Source organism: Scyliorhinus torazame, chromosome 18 (assembly GCF_047496885.1).
Source record: "Scyliorhinus torazame isolate Kashiwa2021f chromosome 18, sScyTor2.1, whole genome shotgun sequence".
In the NCBI taxonomy this organism is placed as follows: domain Eukaryota; kingdom Metazoa; phylum Chordata; class Chondrichthyes; order Carcharhiniformes; family Scyliorhinidae; genus Scyliorhinus; species Scyliorhinus torazame.
In genome coordinates this window covers 44,525,054-44,549,405 of record NC_092724.1, presented here as the reverse complement: position 1 = coordinate 44,549,405, position 24,352 = coordinate 44,525,054, and the positions used below count along the sequence as shown (strand labels likewise).

The 24,352-nt window shown below is 49.3% G+C and overlaps 1 protein-coding gene across 2 annotated transcripts in view; it reads left to right on the top strand.

Annotated features, from left to right (window-relative positions):
- The window catches only part of LOC140395179 (tight junction protein ZO-3-like), a 137,407-nt gene that overhangs the window by 18,183 nt on the left and 94,872 nt on the right, over positions 1 to 24,352 (top strand). For both annotated transcript variants that reach the window (XM_072482686.1, XM_072482688.1), the window contains exons 2-3: positions 4,434 to 4,490; positions 10,779 to 10,903. In XM_072482686.1, the coding sequence (XP_072338787.1) occupies positions 4,434 to 4,490; positions 10,779 to 10,903 (182 nt within the window). The remainder of the gene's footprint in view (positions 1 to 4,433; positions 4,491 to 10,778; positions 10,904 to 24,352) is intronic.

Genomic DNA, 24,352 nt, shown 5'->3' with positions numbered 1-24,352 from the left:
TTTTCCAATTAAGGGACAATTTAGCATGGCCAATCCTCCTACCCTGCACATCTTTGGGTTGTGGGGGCAAAGTTGATTGAGGGATAAATATTGGACAGACACAAAACTTCCTTGCTCTTGTTCGGATTTTAACATCGCCTGAGAAGGGACCTTGGCTTAAATCTCATCAGAAAGATGGCACCTCAGAGCAGCACGTGGCGCAGTGATTTACACTGGGACTACGGCGCTAAGGACCCGGGTTTGAATCCCGGCCCTGGGTCACTGTCCGTGTGGAGTTTGCACATTTCCCTGTGCCTGCGTGCGTTTCACCCCCACAACCCAAAGATGTGCAGGGTAAGTGGATTGGCCACACTAAATTGCCCCTTAATTGGAAAAAAAATAATTGGATGCTCTAAAAAAAAATTTTTTAATTTTGAAAAAAAGAAATACGGCACCTCCAACAGTGCAGCACTTACCACACTTGAGCATCTGCCATGAGTTTTGTGTGCAAACCCGAGGGTTGTGGGTGGGGGAGGGGTGCGGACTTGCTTGTGGCTCAGAGGCGGAAGTATTGTAACCACGTAAAATGGCTGCGTTCCGATTAATCTGGCCAAAACCCAGTTTGAAATGGCTAACCCGACAGACTGCTGGGAAAAGCAGCTAACAAGACACAAGCAGGCAGCTGCAGACAGTATTGCATTTTCGGCTCTGGGGAAGTTAGCCCAGACCGATACTCAGGGCTATCAACAGCCCATCAACCCAGGTATTTGCAGTTACATTCAGGACTGTTTGCAGCCCATCTATTCAGACATCCACAGTTAAATCGGCTATCCCCGGGAACAATTGCAACATATTAGCAATTGAATACCGGGCCAGACCTGTCGGCGCCTGCAGTGGCCGAAACAAAGACAGGTGAACGACCACCCTCCGATCGAGGAATCGCCTCACCATTGGACACATCGACCCCAGGGATTGGGGACAAATCCAATCACTTGGGACTCAGGGTCAAGGGCCGCCCCGGGAGGCGGGAAGCCCCTGGGCCCTATAAAAGTGAGGGGCCAAGTTCAGATCTCTCTCTCTCTCCACTTCGCCTGCTCGAGACCTTCGCAAGACCATCAACCGGCAATTGTAAGTTTGAATCCAGCGATCGCTATCCGGTAGAGACACCTAGCCACCGACCTGTAGCAGCCTTTTGAATCCCGCGGGCCAGACCTGATTGGACAAGCCATTTGTTTCCCTGACCTGGTGGGCTCTTCCTAAGTTAAGTGTTGGCCAGTAGTGATAGGTTTATTATATAGATAGTAGTATTAGTGTATTAATATTGCTCGTTGTATATAATAAATGACCGTTGTTTTAATCCTTACTAAGCGGTGTGCTGTATTATTAATCATAACCTGCACTTGAACCACGTGGTGGTATCATAAAGGTACCTGGCGACTCGTGAGCAAAGGTGACGTAATCAGAGCCAATAGACTAAGGCTAAAAAGAGCAACAGTGTTACCAACTGAGACACAGCTGACACCGACCGGACAGTGATCAGGAGCAGAAATCCTGGACAATTTGTCCTTTCCTTTCCCAGGATACGTTGGCCAATTGAATCATCTGAACTGCTGTTAAACTGGCCCGGTCTTCGATATGCCTCATACTACACTCACACACTGAGCCACAGAGGAAGCAGATTATAAGAAAGCACTTTCACACCCTCGGGGAATCCAGAATGCTTCATGTTTGATGAATTAGAAGTGGAAAGAATTATCATGTAGGCAAACCCAGCAGCTAATTTGTACACAGCAAGATGCCACAAATAGCAGCAGCAAGATAAATGACCAATTAACCTGTTTTGGTGGTGTTGGTTGAGGGAGAGATGGCAGCCGGAATACCAGGAGAAGTCGTTATACTCATCTTCAAATAGTTCCACGGGATCTTTTACACCCACCCAAAAGACAGTCAGGTGCCATTGTTGTCCAACAAAGCAGAACCCCCACAGTGCTCTGCTAAAATGACAGCATAGATCACAGATTCAAATTCTGAAGTGTGTCGTGAACCCACTTAAACGCTGGAAATGTCCCCCTCTCTTCCCACTCCCCTCCCCCAAATACCTCAACACCCCCAATCTGGTAATATGTTGATGTTTGTTATATCTTTGCTGGGAATTCTAATTTTAGAATTTTAGACAAATTAGATTTTGAGATGTACTGAAGCTGAATGGGTTAAATAAAGACATTACTTGAGTGTATCGGAAGTTATAGCTTTAGCCTTGCGAAAACAATGAGTCTGACATTCCTGGAATGTAGTAGGTTCAGGCTGTAGATCAGAAGATAAGAACCTTCTAGAGTTTGTTAATCTATTAACTGTGAGGTCAGAGGAAAATGCCTTGCACCGTCTCTATGTACATTCGAAAGATTAAAAAACTCGTCTTGATTATTTTGTTTCAGTTCAAACTGATTCACTTGAGTAAATTACTTCCGGTTGTTGTTTAAGCAAAGATGGCACTTGCAGATGCCACAATGAAAATTAATTGCCAGTTCATTTGTATTTGGTAGATGCAGAGGAATGGGAAATTCTGTGTTCCTCTTTGAATCTTTCACATTCACTTCAAAAAGCAGAACTGGCCCCAGTTAATGCAGTACTCCATCAGCACTACACTCAAGTATCTACAAGCATTATATGTTCAAATCTGGGTGTGGAATTTGAACCAACTGTCATAATATACATCAGTACATTATGGTGCAATCACATACACACACTGATGGACATGCAGTAGGACCAACCAGCATACATAACACCGCAGCCAATCACCAGTGAGAGCACAAGCACTATAAAGACAGGGGACAGGAGAGTTCCCATTCATTCTAGCAGCAGCCAGCTCAGAGCACAGAGCTCACAGCCTGCATCACAGACATTCACCATGTGCTGAGTGCCTCACCATAGCTAGTGATAGGAAAGGGTCCACAGTTAAGCTGGTATTGCTTATACCCACGTTTATAGTATGTTAGCATAGTTGAACACTTAATAAAATAGCGTTACACCACTTCCAGCATTGTTGGCTTGTTTGTGAACCAGAACACCCAACACGACACCAACAAGCTTGAGTCTTAGAAAATGTTCAACTAATTGAGCGACGGAGGCTTTGTGCTGTCACAAAATATTCCAGCCATTGTGGCTCAGATGGTAACTTTGCTGTAAATTTTAAACTGAGGAATATAGGCAAGAAATACACAGGGCAGTATTTCATACCCTCCTGAGGTAAGTTTGGAGATGGAGGGGGGACAGTTAATTAGGCAAGAGAATGGCAGTGGAGACCCTGCCTCCTTCTCGCTTCTGCCCCGATTAAGTCTCGGGCAGGAATACCCATGGACTGCCTTCCGCCCCACCACCAACTGAGGCCTTAGATGGGCAATTACTGCATGTCATCCCACTGCCATTGTTATTAACCCAGCGGCAGACGGGGACTCAACGTGTGAGAAGCCTGAAAAGCAAACGTTTGGAGTTGCTTCTGGATGGTAGGGGGAGATGGTGGGATGTGGGTGGTTCCTCGCTGTCAGGCATTCAATGTCTGACTGAGAAATCCGACATCAGGAAGGGAGATGAAATCGCTGAGAACAACCCCATTGTCCTTGCTGCCGGCCCACTCTGATCCACTAATCCCCAGCCCCCATCCGCAACACCTCTTCATCAGTCATCTATCGTCTAGGTATCTTGGTGACCTAGGCCTTGGGTGGAGTTTGTACAAGCAGCAATCATTGTTACATTCTTCTTCTCTCCGGCCTAAATGTACAAGGATTGGTGAAACAATAATGTAGGTACTTTATTTGAAGATAAGACTATATAACAGGAAGACTAAACATTGTACATATAATCTTCACTTCAGCTGCTTGCGGAAAGACTTGTCATGGGGCTAATCCATCATATCTTATCTTGAAGTGGTATTGATTGATAGTAGTTTAAGATGCCTTTCCTCAAAGGTGCAAGCACATCATGATGACAACTGAGGCATCTCAGCATTAGGGAAAGGAAGTAAGTTAAGCTACCCACTGCCAATCTACTGATTCTTATTGGATAGTGCATTTGTGTGAATGACAGCTATAATGGTCTTCAAGGTTGAAGTACCTGTTGACACCCCCACTCCACCCCTCTGTAGAGGCTCATACTAGAGGCCACCTGGACCCCTTCATATGATGCCCTATCTAAATAGCACCCAACAAACTGGATCCCAGCAAGAGTCAGCACCCAGGAACCTGCATCCCAGCAAGTCAGTGCCCAGAAAACTGTGCACCAAGAAGAGTCAATGCCTGGAACTGCATCCCAACAAGCCAGTAGTGAGAAAGAGTCAATATCTGGGGAAGTGTACCCAGAGAAGGGCCGACATCCTCAATGGAGAGGATGTAAAAAGGTTGTAAAAAATAGTCTCTCCATTGAAGTTCAATTAATTAATAATCTGTTTTTCTTCACAGTCCGTAGAGATGGAGGAAACCCTGATATGGGAGCAGCGCACAGTGGTGATAAATCGGGTAAATTCATATTTTTCAGTCTTTGCCATTTTTACTCTGCCACTGAAGGTAGGCGGAGGTGATGTTTGCCAGTGTTTGCTAGTCTAATCATCGATATCTCAAAAACTAATAGACAGATTTCAATCAAACGTGGAACACAAATAGGTTATGGCCCAAGGAAAAACTGGTTTGTTTTTGGCAGAGATGCAGATCTGGATCCTGGAATTTATTTGAAGAATCCACTAACATTAGGAGAAGGGGAAAATTGACTTTTTAAAAAAATGTTAATGATTGTTTTGTTTAGAACATTATGGATATTTTAGAATGTTGTGGATTGTTTTAGTTACTGTGTTGGGGTTTGCCACAGCTGTCTAAAAATAAGCAGAGTTTTCAGAGTAGGCTATTAGCTGGACAGGTGCCATCAGTCCATCGAGCCTGCTCTGCCATTCAATTAGATCATGGCTGCTCTGTGGCCTAACTCCATATATCTACCTTTGGCCCACATTCCTGAATACCGTTACTTGATAAAAACGTATCTATCTCGGATTTATATTTGTTTAAAATATAAATTTAAAGTACCCAATTCTATTTTTTTCCAATTAAGGGGAAATTTAGCATGGCCAATCCACCTACCCTGCACATCTTTTTTGGGTTATGAGGGTGAGACCAACGCAGACACGGGGAGAATGTGCAAACAGTGACCCAGGGCTGGGGATCAACCCAGTCCTCGTCGCCACTCTGCCACTATGCTGCACATCTCCGATTTAAAATTAATAACTGATCTAGCATCAATTGCCGTTTATGGAAGTAAGTTCCAAACCTCTACCACCGTTTGTGTGTAGAAGTGCTTCCTAACATCTCTCCTGGATGGTTTGGCCCTAATTTGTGGACTATGCCCCCTAATTCTAGGATCTCCAACCTGAGGAAACAGATTATCTTTATCTACCCTGTCTTTTCTTGTTAATATCTTGAAGACTTCAATCTGATCACCCCTTAACCATCTAAATTCTAGAGAAAACAGGCCTAATTTGTACAATCTCTCCTCATGACTTAACCCCTGAAGCTGAGGTAACACAGAGTGGCGGAGGTATGCGCTCTACAGAGTGCCCTCTTCACTTGTTTCCTCTATTTTCCTTTAGAATCTGAGAAACTGAACTGTTCACCTACCAATCCTACTCTTCCCTCAAACCATTCAACAATCTATGGCTACCATGAACCTTAACTCACCTTCCTAATGTCCCCCCCCCAGTGTCCCTTTAGTGTCCCAGTATCATCTATACATCATGGACCTTACCCAATGAATTTAATTTCCTGAGGGAATTTTCTATCAATACTTTCTGATCCTCAGTGGGATGTGAGGGATTGATCTTTCCCTCCATTGATTTGATTATTGTTACAGATTGAGTTCAAAGAACAAAACACCCCCTCGTAAGAAGGGAAAGAATGCAGTGTCAGTAAACAAGAGCACCTCAACCGCCTTTATTCTGGCTTTAATTCAAATTCAAAAAGACTCTGAATCTGTTCCTAGCATTCACTCTGATTAAGTCAGGCTCTCTTATCTCAAGAAAAGCCTCATGAACCGTGAAGAACTGAATCATATGCCAAGAGAAGTGGGCAGACTTAGCAGTATTGTAATGAAAATTACAGGACAGCATAAGTGCCCACCCCCCACCCCGACCACCACCACCCCAAACAACTTCTGGATTGCTGCCATTTTGGAGAGAACTTTGAAGTGTGCAGCAAGATAACCACTGGCAACAGACAGGTGACCTATTAACCCTAGCAAATCTGCATCATGTGAAGCTACTAGGTTCACAGTGCAGCATCGAAATGTCAATGGACACCACATAGGCCCCACATGCTCTACCCAACAATCCACGGAGCAGTCTATCCAGTGGTCTTAAAGTGGCCGCTGCAGCTCACTTAAAGAAAAAAGTGGTTTAAAAATAAGAATTGTAAGTGACTGTTACCGAGCTAATGTATTGGCTCCATCAGATTGGGGGTTAATGTTGTCTTCGGCAGTAGCATAAAACAAGTGCTGGTGCACCGACAGCCCCTTGTAAATTCTGCCTCATTTCTTTCCATTGGGGCAGTGCAAAATCTGCTCCCAATGCGAGGTCACCCATTTTGTGCTCCTGGTCAATCAAGTTCCACTCTTATGATATGAAGAATTAAGAGTAGGTTGATAATCGGTTCACTCAATTGGCCGGTGATGTGTTATATATGTTGGATTAACATGGACTGCAACTCGATGCCGTATCACTTGAAAACAGGCTTCCAACGCTGTTCGACACTGCTTTATTGAACTTGCCGAGTAATGTACACAGTTCGCCGTGGGTCAACACTCTATTAATCTAAGTTTGCTAAACTTGGTCTGGCTTGCCCAAACTTGTTCTGTGCCATGTGTAGTAGGTGCTGACTGTACATTGCACCCTGACTGTTGCTACAGCTATCACCAGTACGAAGAGGCCGAGCCTTCCTGCCTCGTGTGTTTTATACTGGTAATGCACCCTGTAGTGTTCTGCCTAGTGATTGGTTGTTCTGTATTCTGTGTGGTGATTGGTTCCTGTGTGTGTCCATCACTGCCTGTCTGTATCTCATTATGAACATGAGTGCATATTATGACATTTCCCCTTTTTAATAAATTTTGGATGCTTGTGGCTGTGTGCTTGCATTTACATGTGTGACTATGTGCAAAACGGTGAGTGAGTGAACATATATACATGGGAAGGTGTCTATCGTGCATATACAGAACATGGTGAACAGAATTTACACAGTTAAAGTCTGTAAGTCCAGTCTTTGTGGTGGGCGACGGATTCTTGTTGACCGCCTCAGAGGTGGCGGGGGGGATGCCGGCGTCTCGACAGGCGGGATTGCTGCCAGATTGACGAGCTCGTGGTTTGAAATGTCCGGAGGAGGCGTCTCGACATACGGAGGTGTGTAGTCCGGTGATGGTGGGCAGGCAACTTTGCGCAGTGCCATTCTTCTGTTGCACCTGAGAATGGAGCCATCAGCCATGCGAACAACGAAAGACCTGGGGGCAGCCTGTCGTACAACAACAGCTGGGGCTGACCAACCTCCCTCAGGCAGCTTGATGCGAACAACATCTTCTGGAGCCAGCACAGGCAAATCAGTGGCATGAGCATCATACGTGATCTTCTGCTGGTCCCTGATTCGCTGCACTTTTCTTAGCACTGTGAGGTGATCAAGGTCTGGAAAGTGGATGGCTGGAACAGTTGTCTGCAGGTTGCGATTCATGAGTAGTTGTGCCGGAGACAGACCAGTCGACAGATGGGTTGCCCTGTCTGCCAACAGTGCAAGGTTAAAATCAGATACAGAGTCTGCAGCCTTGCAGAGCAGCTGCTTGACAATGTGGACCCCTTTTTCCACCTTCCTGTTTGACTGCGGGTAATGGGGACTGGATGTGACATGTTTGAAGTGGTAGGATTGTGCAAAGTTGGACCACTCTTGGTTGTGGAAACATGGACCATTGTCGCTCATCACTGTGAGTGGTATACCGTGCCTGGCAAACGTCTCCTTGCAGGCCTTGATTACTGATTTTGACGTGAGGTCCAACAGCTTCACAACTTCTGGGTAGTTCGAAAAGTAATCGATCAGATGTACACAGTCACGCCCATTTGCGTGAAAGAGGTCTATTCCCACCTTGGACCATGGAGAGGTCACGAGCTCATGTTGTTGGAGCGTCTCCTTGGGCTGAGATGGTTGGAATCTCTGGCATGTGGTGCAATTGAGGACCATGTTGGCAATGTCCTGGCTGATCCCAGGCCAGTAAACTGCCTGTCGAGCTCTGCATTTCTTGATTCCAAGGTGACCCTCATGGATCTGCTTGAGCACCATGGCCTGCATGGAGTCCAGTTGTATCTGCCTGAAACCATGTGAGGCGTCCAGCTTGGTAAAGAATTTGGCGTGTGCCATCTCAGAGGTTAATTCTTCCATTTCGGGATCGGGTAGTGCTCCCTCATGATGTTGCGATTGAGGTCTTTGGGATCGATACAGATTTGTATTTTGCCTGAGGGCTTCTTCACGCAGACCATGGAGCTGACCCAGTTGGTTCCGTGACCCTTGAAAAGATGCCCTGGCTTTGGAGCTCTTGCAGCTGCGCTTTTAAACGATCCTTTAGAGGAGCCGGCACCCGGCATGGTGCATGAATGACTGGGGTGGCATCCGGCTTGAGTAGTAATTTGTAGCGATACGGGAGCGTGCCCATCCCACCGAACACATTGGGATATTGCGTGAGGATGTCGTCTATGTCAGCCTGTAGATTCACATGAGATGAGGTAGTCGGAGGTGCCGAGGACATGGCCATGGATTCGCTGTACCAGATTAGGGAGTTTACACGCCCGGGCCGGTGCAGGGATGCCTTGTCAAGCCTGACAATCTCAAATCTTAACGTCGCCGTGATTGCCTTGTGGGATACAACTAGATGACACGATCCACTAGCAGCTATGGAATTGCCATTATAATCAAGGAGCTGGCAGGCTGGTGGAAGAATTTTGGGTTGGTCTCGGATGCTGTCGAGGTCTGCCCGGGATATGTGGTTTGCAGACGCACCAGTGTCCAGTTTGAATTGGATTCTGCACTGATTCACTTTAACGACAGCGTGCCATTCACCAGAATCCACACTTAGGATTGAGAGGCACTTTGCATGAGTGGAGGAGACAGTCTCGCGTGTGGTGATAATGCCCACCTGATATGGAGACTTGAGGCAGTCACCATTTGGGTCCGTTGGGCTTTCGGGATCGGAATCCTGCACGCCTTGCTGTGTGCAGTGGACAGGTCTGCGTTGCAGCTGGGATCGCTGGCTTTTGACCGGTGGAGCGGACCTGCATAATGCCCAGGCTTTCCACATTGTAGACATCGCCTTCCTTTGGCTGGGCATTGCCGCTTTAAATGGGCGGAGCCACAATTTTGGCACGTCATGACGCTGACTTCAGTGCGTTCCGTGGGCCTTCGTACCTGCGCAGTGCGGTCGGCCAACGTTCGCACATGCGCAGGAGGGTTTTCGGCCGCATTGTCCTCCCAGTCGCAGTGCGCGTGCGCGGGGCCCCGTGGAAAGCCCACGAAACGGCCACTGAAACCCGCGAAATGGCCATCTCCTCAATGCTCAGGCCCTGCAGCCTAGCGATGGCCTGTACACTTTCTGCCTCGTGGGAAGCTAGTTTTGCCGTTTCTGCCGCCTTGATGTGGGAGTAGCGATTTCTGGCATGTTCATGGACAGCGCACGTTTCAATGGCGATCGCGAGGGTCATACGATTGATTTTAAGGAGCTGCTCCCGCAGGGAGTCGGAATGGACCCCGAAAACGATCTGATCCCGGATCATGGAATCAGCAGTCGAGTCATAGTTACATGACTGCGCTAAGATGCGGAGATGGGTCAAAAATGAGTGAAAAGGTTTGTCCTTACCCTGAAGCCTCTGTTGGAAGATGTACCGTTCAAAGCTCTCATTTAGCTCGACTTCACAGTGGCTGCCGAATTTTTGCAGAATGGTCTGGAACTTTGCTTTATCTTCTCCTTGGGCAAACGTGAGTGAGTTAAAGATGTGGATGGCGTGATCCCCCGCCGTCGACAGGAGCAGCACGATTTTCCTGGCATCTGATGCTTCCTCAAGGTCGGATGCCGTGAGGTGTGGGAGGAACTTCTGTCTGAAGACCCTCCAGTTGGCGCCGAGGTTGCCGGAGATCCGGAGCTGCGGAGGGGCCTGGATCTTTTCCATACCGCTGGCTGTTTGCTACTTGCTTTCCGGTCGTTTCAGGTTTACTCGAGGTAGGTCTGTTAGAGTTAATAGTTTCCTGGTACCATGATGTGTTATATTTGTTGGATTAACACGGGCTGCAACTCGATGCAGTATCACTTGAAAACAGGCTTCCAACGCTGTAGATGGTTCAACACTGCTTTATTGAACTTGCCGAGTAATGTACACAGTTCGCTGTGGGTCGACACTCTATTAATCTAAGGTTGCTAACCTTGGTCTGGCTTGCCCAGACTTGCTCTGTGCCATGTGTAGTAGGTGCTGACTGTACATTGCTACAGCTATCACCAGTACAAAGAGGCCGAGCCCTCCTGCCTCATGTGTTTTATACTGGTAATGTACCCTGTAGTATCCTGCCTGGTGATCGGTTGTTCTGTATTCTGTGTGGTGATTGGTTCCTGTGTGTGTCCATCACTGCCTGTCTGGATCTCATTATGAACATGAGTGCATATTATGACAGCTGGATGGCTGGAGTAATGATGCAGAATATTGTCAGTGGCACAGGTAGTAATTCTTACTCGTTTGCATTTTGCTCCAGGATTCAAAGAAAGGATTTGGCATTGCAATATCTGGTGGGAAGGATAAACCCAATGTCAGCACTGGAGAAACTGCCATTCTCATTTCAGATGTTGTTCGCTCTGGACCAGCTGAAGGGAAGATTCTGTGAGTAAAAAGATCACTCTGTCAGGGTTATTCTATCCATAATTTAGAGACAGAAACATGAGGAATAATTATTGAAAAATATTGTTAGTTGGGCCTCCTCATGAGGTTAGTATATTTTGTGGCAATTACATTTACAATTACAGGCCGAGTATCTGCAACCCTTGGGACTGATTGCATTTTGATATTCAGATATTTTTGGATCTACTGTATATACGGTAGACCTAGGCATACTTACATCACAATGCCGTAAGCCTACGCTAGTTATATGGAACAATTCAACCCCAAAAATTCTAAGGGCGGGATCTTCGATACTCGTTGCGCTTTCATTCAAGCGAAACGAGGCCGATGAATAGCGGGAGAGGCCACAAATGAGAATCATGACAAGCGCCGAACAGGTTGCGATGCAACTGGCCAGCTCCCGTAGGCGAAATCGTATTCACGCCGTAGCGAGGTGAGAAACCGATTAGCCCCACATAAGCCCAATTTCCATACAATTAATGAGTTCCATCCCATATCCAACAGCCTCCCTGTCATTCAGTGGTCTCCCCAGCAAGTGGGCACGCTGGTGCCGATTAGTACGTGAACCTGATGGAAGGGCTTTTGTAGGGAGCCAAGGAGGTGAGTAGCCATCTTTGCTCACAGGCAAAGTGTCCTGGGGCACTGGGCTTGCCACCACAGTGCTCGGTGGGGGGTGGGAGACCTTCAGCTGGGGTGGGCTGCCATGGGAGGGTGGAGGGGGAGGCGCTGGGGGGGCAACCACTTGCGGCACCACCATGCCAACCCCTGGACCGTTTACCCATTCCAGGGGCAACCCTTGCCCCTGCCTGTCTGCCCCACTGACCACCCATAACTCCCACTGACTGCTGAAGCCTCTGCAGCTGGCCATTTAAGGGGATGCGGTGGCATAGTGGTATTGTCACTGGACGAGGAATCCAGGCACCCAGGTTAATGCTCTGGGGACCCAGGATCAAATCCCACCATGGCAGATACCTGGTATCCAGCAGCTCTCCGACTGGTGTCTCACCTGGGGGTTCCTGTCTCCACCTCATGTGCATCATCAGCAGTGTGGTGCTCACCAGATTGTGCCTCAGATGACTCACCACTAACATTTCCCACCAAGGTGTGTGTATCTGCGCTGATGGAGGGTGGAGATGACAGCTGTGATGTGACGACGGTTACATACTCGGGGCTCTCCTCCGAGGTGGTCTCCTCGAAGTCGGAGAGGGGGCCGCCCAGGATGGGCCAGCACCATCGGCTGGAAGACCTGTGGGAGAATGGACATGTGGTCAGTGGGAGGGAATGGTCAGTCAGTAAGGCTATAACAAGTCAAGTTTGACAGGTCCTCTGGGTGGAGCCCGGTGGTTCCTCCCCTCTGCGGCATCCGCCAACCTCCGCATGGGTGACTAATCTGTGCTCGGCCACCTCAGTCACTTCCAGGACCCACTCCTCGAAGGAGGTGAGGATTCTTAAGTCCGGCACCCCTCCACCCTGGGCCCTCTCCCGACGATTATGGAGAGCTTTTCCTGAGGAGACACAAAGGGGCATCGTTAGCCACACACGTGGTACACAGTGGGAAGGGGGGGTGAAGGGAGGGTTGGGGGGATTGAAGGGGGAAGAGGTGAAGGGAGGGTTGGGGGTTGCATGGGGAATTGGGGGGTGGGTAGAGGCGTTGGTGTCTACTCACTCGTGCTTTCCGGTGTAGGTCATTGACCTTCTTACGGTACTGGAGGCCAATCCTCCTGGTCACACACCCCGAGCTCACAACTGCCGCCACATCATCTCAGACTGCACTGGCTGCCTTGTGGCTGACTGTCCAGGACGCTTGGGGGAACAGGACATCCCTCTAGGCCTCCACACCATCCAGGAGTCTCCCCAGGTCAACGTCCCTGAATCTTGGGGCTGGTCTCCTGGGCACCATTGTTGCAAGCTGGCTGGGGTTGGCTGAGCAAGTGCAGCTTAAGTGCTGCTCGACCTTGTTAGCAGGAGCCTGGAGTGCGCAGTATGGCGAATCAGCTGGCGTGCCTTCATTTGCGGAAGAAGCCTGTGAGACCTCGTTAAGTGGACCAATTAACATTGAATAGCATTGCCGGCCTCGCTGCGCCGAGCGCCGGGAAGCGAGCGGCAATTCCTGCCCGTTACCACACTTAAAAAGTTTTCCGGAGAATCCCGCCCGAGGTGTCGTTCTGGGGGAGTTTGGTTGGCAGTTTCTCACCGGCTTTTTGGATGAGATCCACACCTGTATTCACCCACACTTAGGGTGCGATTTAACGGAAAGGTTCCTAAGCGTCAGCCGCGATCTAGCAGCTTCGTTGTGGCCAAAAGGCAGCGTGGGGCGGCCGGGAGATTCCTCTTTCGGGATCTGCCTGACTCGCAACACCTCCCAAGATTTAACACAATCTCCCGAGATGTCACAATCTAAATCCTGCCCATTGTGGGCGGATCACTATTTTGCAAATTTGCATATTAGAGCTATGCAGCTCATTGGGATCTAACCCCTTTGCCTCGGAGACCTCGGGCGAATGCCAGGGTGGCACCAGCAGTGCCAGGGTACCACCCTGCCCAGAGGGCATGCACCTGGGGGTCTCCAATCCCCTGGGAGACCCCCACGAGTGCTGTTCCGTCTGGTGCCCGTGTGTGGAGACCAGTTTTTTTTTACAAAAAATATACTTTATTCATAAAAGCTATCATAAACATTACAGAACATTTTGAATTGTCTTGACTGTACATTTCCATCAGAGTTACACATTCCCTTGACTTTCTTCCCATTCAATTTTGATAACATTACACACATATCGCTCTTTATGTTACAATTCCTTCTTAAATATTTACATTGTCATGTTTCTTTTATACATTTGAGTGTTGGTGGCCCAGACCGAGGGGGGTTTACACTGTTACCCGCCCCTCGGTGTACATTTGCTGGAAAGACCTTACACAGTGGTCTTTCCCCATTGCGCCTTGGCGGCAGCTGCCCCAAGCTTCAGTGCGTCCCTCAGCACATAGTCCTGGACCTTGCAATGTGCCAGTCTGCAACACTCGGTCGAGGACAGTTCTTTGCACTGGAAGATCAGCAAGTTTCGGGCAGACCAAAGAGCGTCTTTCACCGAGTTGATGACCTTCCAGCAGCAGTTGATGTTTGTTTCGGTGTGTGTCCCTGGAAACAGTCCGTAGAGCACGGAGTCCTGTGTCACAGAGCTGCTCGGGATGAACCTTGCCAAATACCACTGCATCTCCCTCCAGACCATCTTTGCAAAGGCACATTTCACAAGGAGGTGGGTGACTGTCTCATTTCCCCCACAGCCACTCCGAGGGCAGAGTGCAACAGCGCTGAGCCTTCGGGTGTACATGAAGAATCTGACAGGGAGGGCCCTTCTCACCACCAGCCAAGCTAGGTCTTGGTGCTTGTTTGTAAGTCCTGGTGATGAGGCGTTCTGCCAGATGACTCTGACAGTCTGCTCAGGGAACCGTCCAACGTCCTCCACAGTCTCCTTTTCCCTGAGGGCCTCGAGGACATTACGTGCTGACCACTGCTTCATTGCCTTGTGGTCAAAGGTGTTTTTCTTCAAAAACCGTTCCACGAGGGACAGGTGGTACGGAACGGTCCAACTACTTGGAGCGTTCCGCGGCAATGAGGCCAGGCCCATCCTATGTAACACCGGGGACAGGTAGAACCTCAGTATGTAGTGACACTTGGTGTTTGCATACCGGGGGTCCACGCACAGCTTGATGCAGCTGCACACAAAGGTGGCCAACAGGATGAGGGAGGTGTTGGGTACGTTCCGCCCTTCCTTCTCCAGAGGTTTGTACATAGTGTCCCTTCGGACACGGTCCATCATGGATCTACAGATAAATTTGAAGATGGCCCGGGTGACTGCTGTGGCGTGGGGTCGGGTAATGGGGCCAGACCTGCGCTACGTACAGTAACACCGAGAGTACCTCACACTTGATGACCAGGGTTTTGCATGCAATGGAGAGGGAGCATTGCTCCCACCATCCCAATTTCTGTCTTACCTTGGCTATGCGCTCCTCCCAGTTTTTGGTGCACGCCCCATCCGCTCCGAACCATATCCCCAGCATCTTCAGGTAATCAAAGGGGTCAAAGGACCGGTCGGCCCAGTTCCCAAAGAACATGGCTTCGCTCTTGCCGCGGTTTACCTTGGCTCCCGAGGCCAGTTCAAACTGGTCTCAGGCATTCAAGAGCCTGCGTACAGACGCAGGATCCGAGCAGAAGACGGCGACATCGTCCATGTGTAGGGAGGCCTTGACTTGCACGCCTCCGCTGCCTGGGATCGCCACTCCTCTTATACCCGGATCCTTCCTGATGGACTCGGCAAATGTTTCTATGCAGCACACAAACAGGGCAGAGGAGAGAGGGCAGCCCTGCCTGACTCCAGATTTGATCTGGAACTTTTCTGATTCCCACCCATTGATTGAGACTGCGCTATAGATGTTTGTGTAGAGCAGTTTGATCCAATTGCGAATTCCCTCCCCAAACCCCATTTTGGAGAGCACATCCATCATGTAGGTGTGCGATATTCTGTCAAAAGCCTTCTCCTGGTCAAGGCTGATGAGGCAGGTGTCCACCCTCCTGTCCTGCACGTAGGCAATCGTATCCCTGAGTAGCGCGAGGCTATCAGAGATCTTCCTGCCGGTTACAGCACAGGTCTGGTCAGGGTGGATCACCGACTCCAGAGCAGACTTGACCCGATTGGCGTTGACCTTGGCTAGAATTTTATAATCCACATTCAACAGTGAAATGGGTCGCCAATTTCGAATTTCTTCCCTTTCCCCCTTCTGCTTGTAGATGAGGGTGATGATGCCTTTCCTCATGGACTCTGACATGCTGCCTTCCAAAAGCATACTCTCGTACACTTCCAGCAGGTCTGGGCCTATCCAGTCCCACAGAGCCGAATACAACTCAACCGGTAAGCCGTCGCTTCCGGGAGTTTTACTCGTCTCGAAGGACTTGACGGCCTTTGTCAGCTCATCCAGAGTTAGCGGTTTGTCCAGGTTTTCCGGCTCGCTGTCGCCTAAGAACTCCGTGATAGACGACAGGAAGGTCTGGGAAACAGTGCTATCTGTTGGCTTCAGGTCATACAATCTGGCATAAAAGGATTGGCTGCTCCTCAGGATTTCAGACTGCGATGACTTTACAGAGCCATCTTCTTCCTTCAGGCTGCTGATCACAGAGGTCTCTCTGTGCACCTTTTGGAAGAAGAAGCGAAGGGCACTTTTCATCCTGCTCCACGGAGCGGACTCTGGAACGGAAGATAACCTTGGAGGCCTCCGAGGTGTAGAGCGAGGCTTGCGGACTCTTCACCTCTTGGAGATCCTCCTTGACATCAACCCCCATCGACTGCAGCTGGAGCAAATTCTGCATACATTTCTGGAGCCTGGACATGGCCCCTTGTCTCTCTCTCACCTTTTGAATGCCCTTGAGGATGAAAAACTTTTTGATGTCCCCCTTGATTGCTTCCCACCAGAGATGTGGAGACTCAAAGAGGGGTTTCACGGTTCTCCAACCTTTGTAATCCCTCTTGAGTTCCTCGAGGTTCTCAGAGGTCAGCAGTTTTACATTCAGCTTCCATGTCCCCCTACCTACCCCCTGGTTTTCCTGCAGGTGGCAGTCGGCCAGTAGGAGGCAGTGGTCAGACTGGTACTGAACAGCACTTGCCCGAGGTCTCCAAAGCGAAGGGTATAGATCCCAACACCTTAGTTACCTCAGGGAACTGCATATTAGAGTAAAACTAGCTGTCTTGCTCTAATATACAGATGTGCCAAAAGGTGATGCTGCCCACAATGGGCGGGCTTCACATTGTGACGTCGGGTGCGATTGCGATAGATCTCGCAAGGCGTGGCGAGCCGAGTAGATACAGGGAGCTCCTTATGTCATACTCCTGTCATTTACCGGCCACATTGTGCCACGGCGTGCTGCTTTACGGGAGCAGCCTGACTGGTAGATTGCGCGCAGAATTATTTTCATCACGAGGGAGCTGAAGATTGGGCCGCCATTTTGAAAGGGTGCCCTGGTCTCTGAATGAGCTTGAAGGTCCTCTAGACTGCCTGTTCACACATTACCAGGTTAGATACAACACAGGTTAGAGGCCAAGTGAAACTTCTTCAGCGCCATTCCATCAAGCACTTTCTGGTCATGCACGTTAGATACAGAGTAAAGCTCCCTCTGCTGTCCTGAAAATAATTACAACCCAACTCTGTAAGAATGTTCCGAGTGCACTAGTGTGACATTTTTTCAACATACACCTGCTGGAGTTCTTCCGTTCTGGAGTCGAAATTCGATGGCGGGAGTGGAAATGGGAGTGATTGCCGCACGGGGGGGTGGGGGCGCAGGGGGGGGGGGGCGCGCGGGGGGGCGCGCGGGGGGCGGGGGGGTGGGGGGCGGGGGTGGGTGGGGGCAGGGGGGGGTTGGGGTGGGTGGGTGGGGTGGCGGGGGGTAGGGGGGGGGGGGTGGAATGGCTGACCACATGCAACCTTGTGGGATAAAGGTCCGGGTGCCATTTTTACTTGATCTGGCCTACATCTGATTCCAGACCCACAGCAGTGGAGTTCATAGAATCATAGAATTTACAGTGCAGAAGGAGGCTATTTGGCCCATCGAGTCTGCACTGGCCCTTGGAAAGAGCATCCCACCTAAGCCCACGCCTCCACCCTATCCGCACAACCCCGATGCCAATCAATAAAACTGAAGTTTAAAAACAAAAATGGTAAACCAGTCAACTTGCTCAAAAACGTCCGAGTCCTTTCATCTGTCCATTTTTAATGACTAGGTTCTGATGTTTGTAATACAATTTTTAAAAATATGTTTTAGCATGTCTTCCCAGCAGCCAAATTTTAATTTTAATTCAACTACAACAGAAATTGGTTTGGGAGAATTAGAAAAATTTAAACTGATAGGTTTAATCATATTATTGTGAAATAGGAAAGCTTTTCACCGTGTATTGAGTCATTTTGCTGCTTTTTAGAAAAAATAGGAATAGAAACACTTTATTCCTGTGGACAAAACCAAAACTTACAAACTTCATATTTTGAGCTGACCGAATCATGTTGCAGACATATACTACCGTTAAGTCTGTTCTTTTGGGACCAACGGCCCTATTATCGCCAGTCATTCTGGCACGTTGCTGGAATGTCATACTCCTTATTGAAAAAGGAGCAGAGATCAGACTTAGATATAGAATGTACAGTGCAGAAGGAGTCCATTCAGCCCATCGAGTCTACACCGACCCTTGGAAAGAACACCCCACACCTCCACCCTATCCCCGCAACTCCATCTAAACTTTTTGGACACTGAGGGCAATTTAGCATGGCCAATCCACCTAACCTGCACATCTTTGGAATGTGGGAGGAAACCGGAGCACCCGGAGGAAACCCACACACACACGGGGAGAACGTGCAGACTCCGCACAGACAGTGACCCAAGCCGGTAATTGACTCTCAAATGGCCCTGGAAAGCCACTCAAGCTGCTTCTGTTCAAGGGCAATTAGGGATGGGCAATAAATGCTGCCAACAATGACCACATCCCAGAATGAAAAAAAATGTAGTGACAACTCACACTTAAAGATGGATGAAGTCTACTTCACCAGGTATGCAACATTTATGGACTTCCGGTGGCGGCCATGGAGTGAGTGGCCACTTATTTGGTAGCTCCCGCTCGTGGTGGACCTTTGGGACCTTTTTTCCCCGACTTATGGGGGATTTGATCAGGAAAATAGGAGACTGGTGAGGTAGAGAAGAAGAATCCCCCACCAGTTTACGGATTCGTGGACCAGGTAGTCTGAAAAGGAGAGATCGTTGGGCAAAGAAGGGAGTGGAGTCTGCAGCACAGGAAAACATGGCGGAGGCTCGGGGACTGGGATTGCCGGCCCAATGGCCAATGGAGCAGCTGGTGAAATTCCTCCAGGAGAGCTTTGCTAAGCAAAGACAAGGGTACCTAGATCCGATTAAGACGGGAATTGACCGGGTGGAGCAAAGATTGGAAGCCCAGGGCGATCCAGAAGGTGGAAGAGGTGGTGGCTGAGCACGAGGACCAGCTAACCGCGATGGCGGCGGAGATGGATCTGATGAGGGACCACCAGAAAATGCTGCAAGAGAAAATGGAGGACCTGGAGAACAGGTTGTGCAGGCACAACCTGAGGATCTTTGGCCTCCCGGAGGGCAGCAAGGGATCGGACGCAGGGGCATATGTGGCGCGTATGTTCGAGAGGCTGTTGGGGAAAGGTGTGTTTACTTGTCCCTTGGAGGTGGACAGGGCACACAGAGCGCTTATGAGGAAGCCACGGATGAATGAGCCGCCGAGGGCGATGGTGGTACGAATGCACCGGTTCCTGGACAAGGAACAGATCTTGAGGTGGGCCAGGCAGACGAGGAGCTGCAAATGGGAAGATAACGAGCTGCGCATTTACCAGGACTTGGGTGCGGAACTGGCCAAAAGAAGGGCGAGCTTTAATAAAGTTAAATCAAGAAGGTGGTGAAGTTCAGCATGTTGTTCCCAGTGGGTGTTGGGGAAGATTCCGGACCTGGACTTGCATAGGTTGATCATGGGGATATACTTTAATATGGCCATTGATCCGAGGTTGGTACGGTCGAGTTCAAGGACAGCGAGGATGCCAGCCGTGGCGAAGGAGCTAAAGGGGGTTATGGAACAGATTGGGGGGTAGACCCATGCAGGTTCGGACGGCCAAGAGCGAAGGCGTTATCTTTTTTCTCCCATGTTCACAAAGTGTACTCCCGGATTGATTTTTTCATTTTGAACAAGGCTTTGCTGGCAGGAGTGGTGGATGCCGAGTATTCGGCGATTGTTGTGTCGGACCATGCCCCACACTGGGTGGACTTGCGAGTGAGCAAGGAGCGGGGGGGGGGGGCGCCGGAGGCAGGGTTGTTGAAGGAGCGGCAAAAGCCGGAGATGGAGTTTGGTCTGATATCTACAGGGAAGGTGGTGGGGCAGTTGTGGAAGGCGAGAGTGGCGATATATGAGTATGGTGAGAAGGCCAGTAGGATGTTCAGCTCAGGAAAAGAAGGAGGCCAGAGAGATAGGAACAGTGAAGAACAGAGGGGGGACCACGGTCTTGGACCCAGCGGGGGTGAACAGGGTGTCCAAGGAGTTTTACAATCGGCTATAGGAGTCAGAGCCCCCAGCTGGGTTGGAGGGGATGAGGCAGTTTTTGGAAGGGTTGAAGTTTCCAAAGGTGGAGGAAGGGTTGGTGGAGGGATTGGGATTATAGAAGTAGTGGAGGGATTGGAGGCCATGCAGTCGGGTAAGGCCCCAGGACCGGACAGCTGCCCAGTGGAATTTTACAGGAAGCTTTCTGCGATGGTGGGCCCGATGCTGGTGAGGGCATTTAATGAGGCAAGGGAGAGCGGTGTTCTTCCCCCAACAATGTCACAGGCTTCGATTTCATTGATCCTGAAGCGGGAGAAGGACCCAGAGCAATGTGGGACATACAGACCAATTTCCCTCCTGAATGTCAATGTCAAATTGCTGGCCAAGATTCTGGCCTCGAGGATAGAGGATTGTGTTCCGGGGGTGATAGGGGAAGACCAGGCGGGGTTTGCCAATGTGGGGTGGTGGAAGTGGTGGTCACTATGGACGCGGAGAAGGCCTTTGACCGGGTCGAATGGAATTATTTGTGGGTGGTCCTGGGACGGTTTGGGTTTGGGCAAGGCTTTATTGACTGGGTTTGGCTTCTGTACCAGGCACCGGTGGCGAGTGTGCGGATGAACCAGGTGAGTTTGGACTACTTTAGACAGCACCGGGGGGACGAGGCAAGGATGTCCCCTCTCCCCACTGTTGTTTCCCTTGGCTATAGAGCCATTGGTGATGGCGCTGAAAGTGTCAAAGGACTGGAAGGGGCAAGGCCGGGAAGAGGTGTGGAACACAGGGTCTCGTTGTATGCAGACGACCTACTCCTATATATTTCTGACCCGTTAGGGGGGGATGGGGGAGATTATGCGGATCTTAGGGGAATTTGGCGGGTTCTCGGGGTACAAATGGAATATGGGTATAAGCGAGGTTTTTGTGATCCAGGGGAGGGGGCAGGAGAGGAGACTGGGGAGTTGCTGTTTAAAGTGGTGGGAGGGAGTATTCGTTACTTGGGTATTCAGCTGTCACAGGGATGGGAGCAGCTACATGAATTAAATCTGGACCAGTTAGTTGAGCAAATGAAGGAGGACTTCCGGGGGTGGGACATGTTCCCGTTGTCACTGACGGGGAGGGTACAGACCGTAAAGATGACGGTCCTCCCGAGATTTTTGTTTGTTTTACAATGCCTCCCTATTTTTATACCGAAGGCCTTTTTTAAGCGGGTGAATAGGGTGATATCTGGGTTTGTGTGGGCACGTAAAACCCCGCGAGTGAACCGGTTTGTCTCGGGGAGGATGGATGTGGAGTTTCGGAGGTGGCAGAGATCAGGTATTGAGAGGCTGGGGACCTGTTTATTGATGGGAGCTTTCCCTGTTTGGAGGATCTGGAAGTGGAGTTTGAATTGCTGGGTGGAATGGGTTTCGGTGTCTGCAGGTGAGGAATTTTGTGCGAAGGCCGATTTCGACCTTTCCGCTTCTACCGCCACAGGGGAAACAGGACAAGGTAGTTTCTAGAATGGGGGTGGGTGAGGGGAAGGTTTCGGAAATCTATAAAGAACTTATGGAGTGGGAGGAAACCCAGATAGGTGAGCTAAAGTGTAAATGGGAAGATGAGCTGGGAAAGGAGTTAGAGGTGGGTCTGTGAGAGGATCCCGGAACAGAGTTAACGCAACTTCATCATGTGCCAGGCGCAGCCTGTTACAATTCAAGGTGGTCCACCGGGCACACATGACGGTGGCCCGGATGAGCAGGTGGAAGGCAGGTGTGTGAGGTGTGCAGGAGGGCCCGCAAATCATGGCCACATGTTTTGGGGATTTGGGCAGGAATTTGCAGATGTCATGTCCACGGTGCTAAAAATGAGGGTGGCGCGGAGTCCAAAGGTGGCGGTTTTTGGACTGTCGGAAGACGCGGGAATTCAGGGGGCGAGAGAGGCTGACGTTTTAGCCTCTGCCTCCTTGATAGCCCGTAGACAGATCTTACTAGCGTGGAGGGACTCGAAGCCCCAAAATCAGCGGTATGGATTAGCGACATGGCTGGGTTGAGAAAATTAAGTTTGCCTTGAGAGGATCAACGTTAGGGTTTATTCGGAGGTGGCAGCCATTTATCGACTTCTTCGGGGAAAGCTAAACTGTTAGCAGATTCAATGGGGGGGGGGGGGTGCAGTTAGGGAATATGGGGGTGGTAGGGGGAGTTAGGCTATTTTTGTCTAGCGTAGGCGGGAACAGTGGGAGATGGAGGGGTGTGTTACGCACTGAATTATGTTTCCATTTGTACTTGTATCTTTTGTTGTTATAAAATCATAAATGCCTTAATAAAATGTTTGTTAAACACAAGGTATGCACCATTTATGTGACTTATGCATTCTTGAATGTGAACATTCGAATTTCTCGCTGGCGGGGAACTTAATCCTGGTCAGATGGCTTTTTAATGAGCCTGTGTGTCATGCTAATGCATGCAAAATGATTTCCTAATATTGTTCATTGGGAAGCTTGTCCACCTTTAACCCGGCTTTAAAATCCCGACAGCACCATCCTGCCTTCAGAATACTGATTTTCTTTTCGCCGCACACCGCATTAGGTTGCCACGTCCCACCCACCATGTCACAGAATCACAGAACTGTCACAGTGCAGAAGGAGGCCATTTTCCCAATGTGCTTGCACCGACTCTCCAAATGAGCATCATGGCTTAGCACCATTCCACCTGTCTTAGCCCATTCCCCTGTTGCTACGTGAAGCGGCTCTATTCAAGATCCATGTAGGAGTATGTTCCACCAGAGTTGACAGACTAGCGATCAGAATCAGGGAACCCTGCCTGATTTCTTCTTCGCTAGTCCAAGGGACCAGTATAACCCTTTCCTGCCACCCCCCCCCCGCTGAAATCAGCTAACTCGGCACAGAACATTAATCAAATCTGAGGGAGTATTGAACAGGGCAATGTGTTTGCCTACTAAAGTACTGGAGGGGGTTGATGGAAATGATTTGACCGACTCCAACAAAATAATGCCAAACTCAAAACCAAACACAGAATGAACTTGATGGCTCAGTGACTTTATTCAATAACGAATTAAGGCACCAAAGCTAAGATTATACCAGATTTAATTTTCTGCCTGTCTGATTACAGACACAGTAACAGTGGAGGAGCAGAGTTTACCCCAGCACGGTTACCATTAGTGGAGGGAAAATCAGACTGGGTGCCTGCTTCTCACCAGGCCTGTGTGTCTAGCCGTTGGGATTGAAATGTAGGAGGACAGAAATCAGGTGGTATCCTATCAGTCGCTTGCTGTACTCGCTGCCCAATATTCAGTTCCCTGATTTTATTTTAATTTATTCATTCACAAAGTGTGGGCATTGCTGGCTAGACCAGCATTTATTGCCTATCCTTAATTACCCTTGAGAAGGTGGTGGTGAGCTTCCTTGAACCACTGCAGGTCCTGTGCTGTAGGTACACCCACGGTGCTGTTAGGGAGGGAGTTACAAAACTTTGACACAGTGACAGTGAAGGAACAGCAATATAATTCCAAGTGTGTGGCTTGGAGGGAAACTTGCAGGTGGTGGCGATCCCATGTACCTGCTGCCCTAGTCCCCCTAGGTGGTCAAGGTTGTGGGTTTGGAAGTTGTTGTCGAAGGAGCCTTGATTAGTTGCTGTGGTGCATCTTGTAAATGCCACTGTGCACGAGGTTTGGAGGGAGTGAATATTTAAGGTGATGAATGGGGTGCCAATCAAGCGGGGTGCTTTGTTCTGGATGCTGCTGAGTATCTTGAGTGTTATCGGGGCGAAACTTATCCAGGAAAGTGGAGAGTATTCCATCACACTCCTGACTGGTGCCTTATAGATGGTGGACAGGCTTTGGGGAGCCAGGGACTGACTATGAAACATGTTGTACAATGGGCGACAAATGCAATTTGCGTGTTTTGTATTCCTCTATAAGGCTAATTTCACCCCAATGACTGAGGATAGAATTGGGGTTAGGTGTTATGCTGAATATGGTTGAATACTCTGGAAACACCCAGGATCTGTACTATCACATTAACGAGCTGAAGTACTCCATCTGAAGTCAATGCTGCCCAGAAAGAAACACAACAATTTGGTGGGAGGAAATTACACAAAGCTATACTGTGATAGGGAATGTTGCTTTGTCATTATGTTTCCCCCTTTCATTTGAATGGGTCTCTCTTTTCAGGATAAAGGACAGGATTGTTATGGTGAATGGCATTTCCATGGACAATGTGCCCTCTTCAGTTGCCATCCAGTGTCTAAAGAGTTCTGGAAAATGACTGAGGATAGAATTGGGGTTAGGTGTTATGCTGAATATGGTTGAATACTCTGGAAACACCCAGGATCTGTACTATCACATT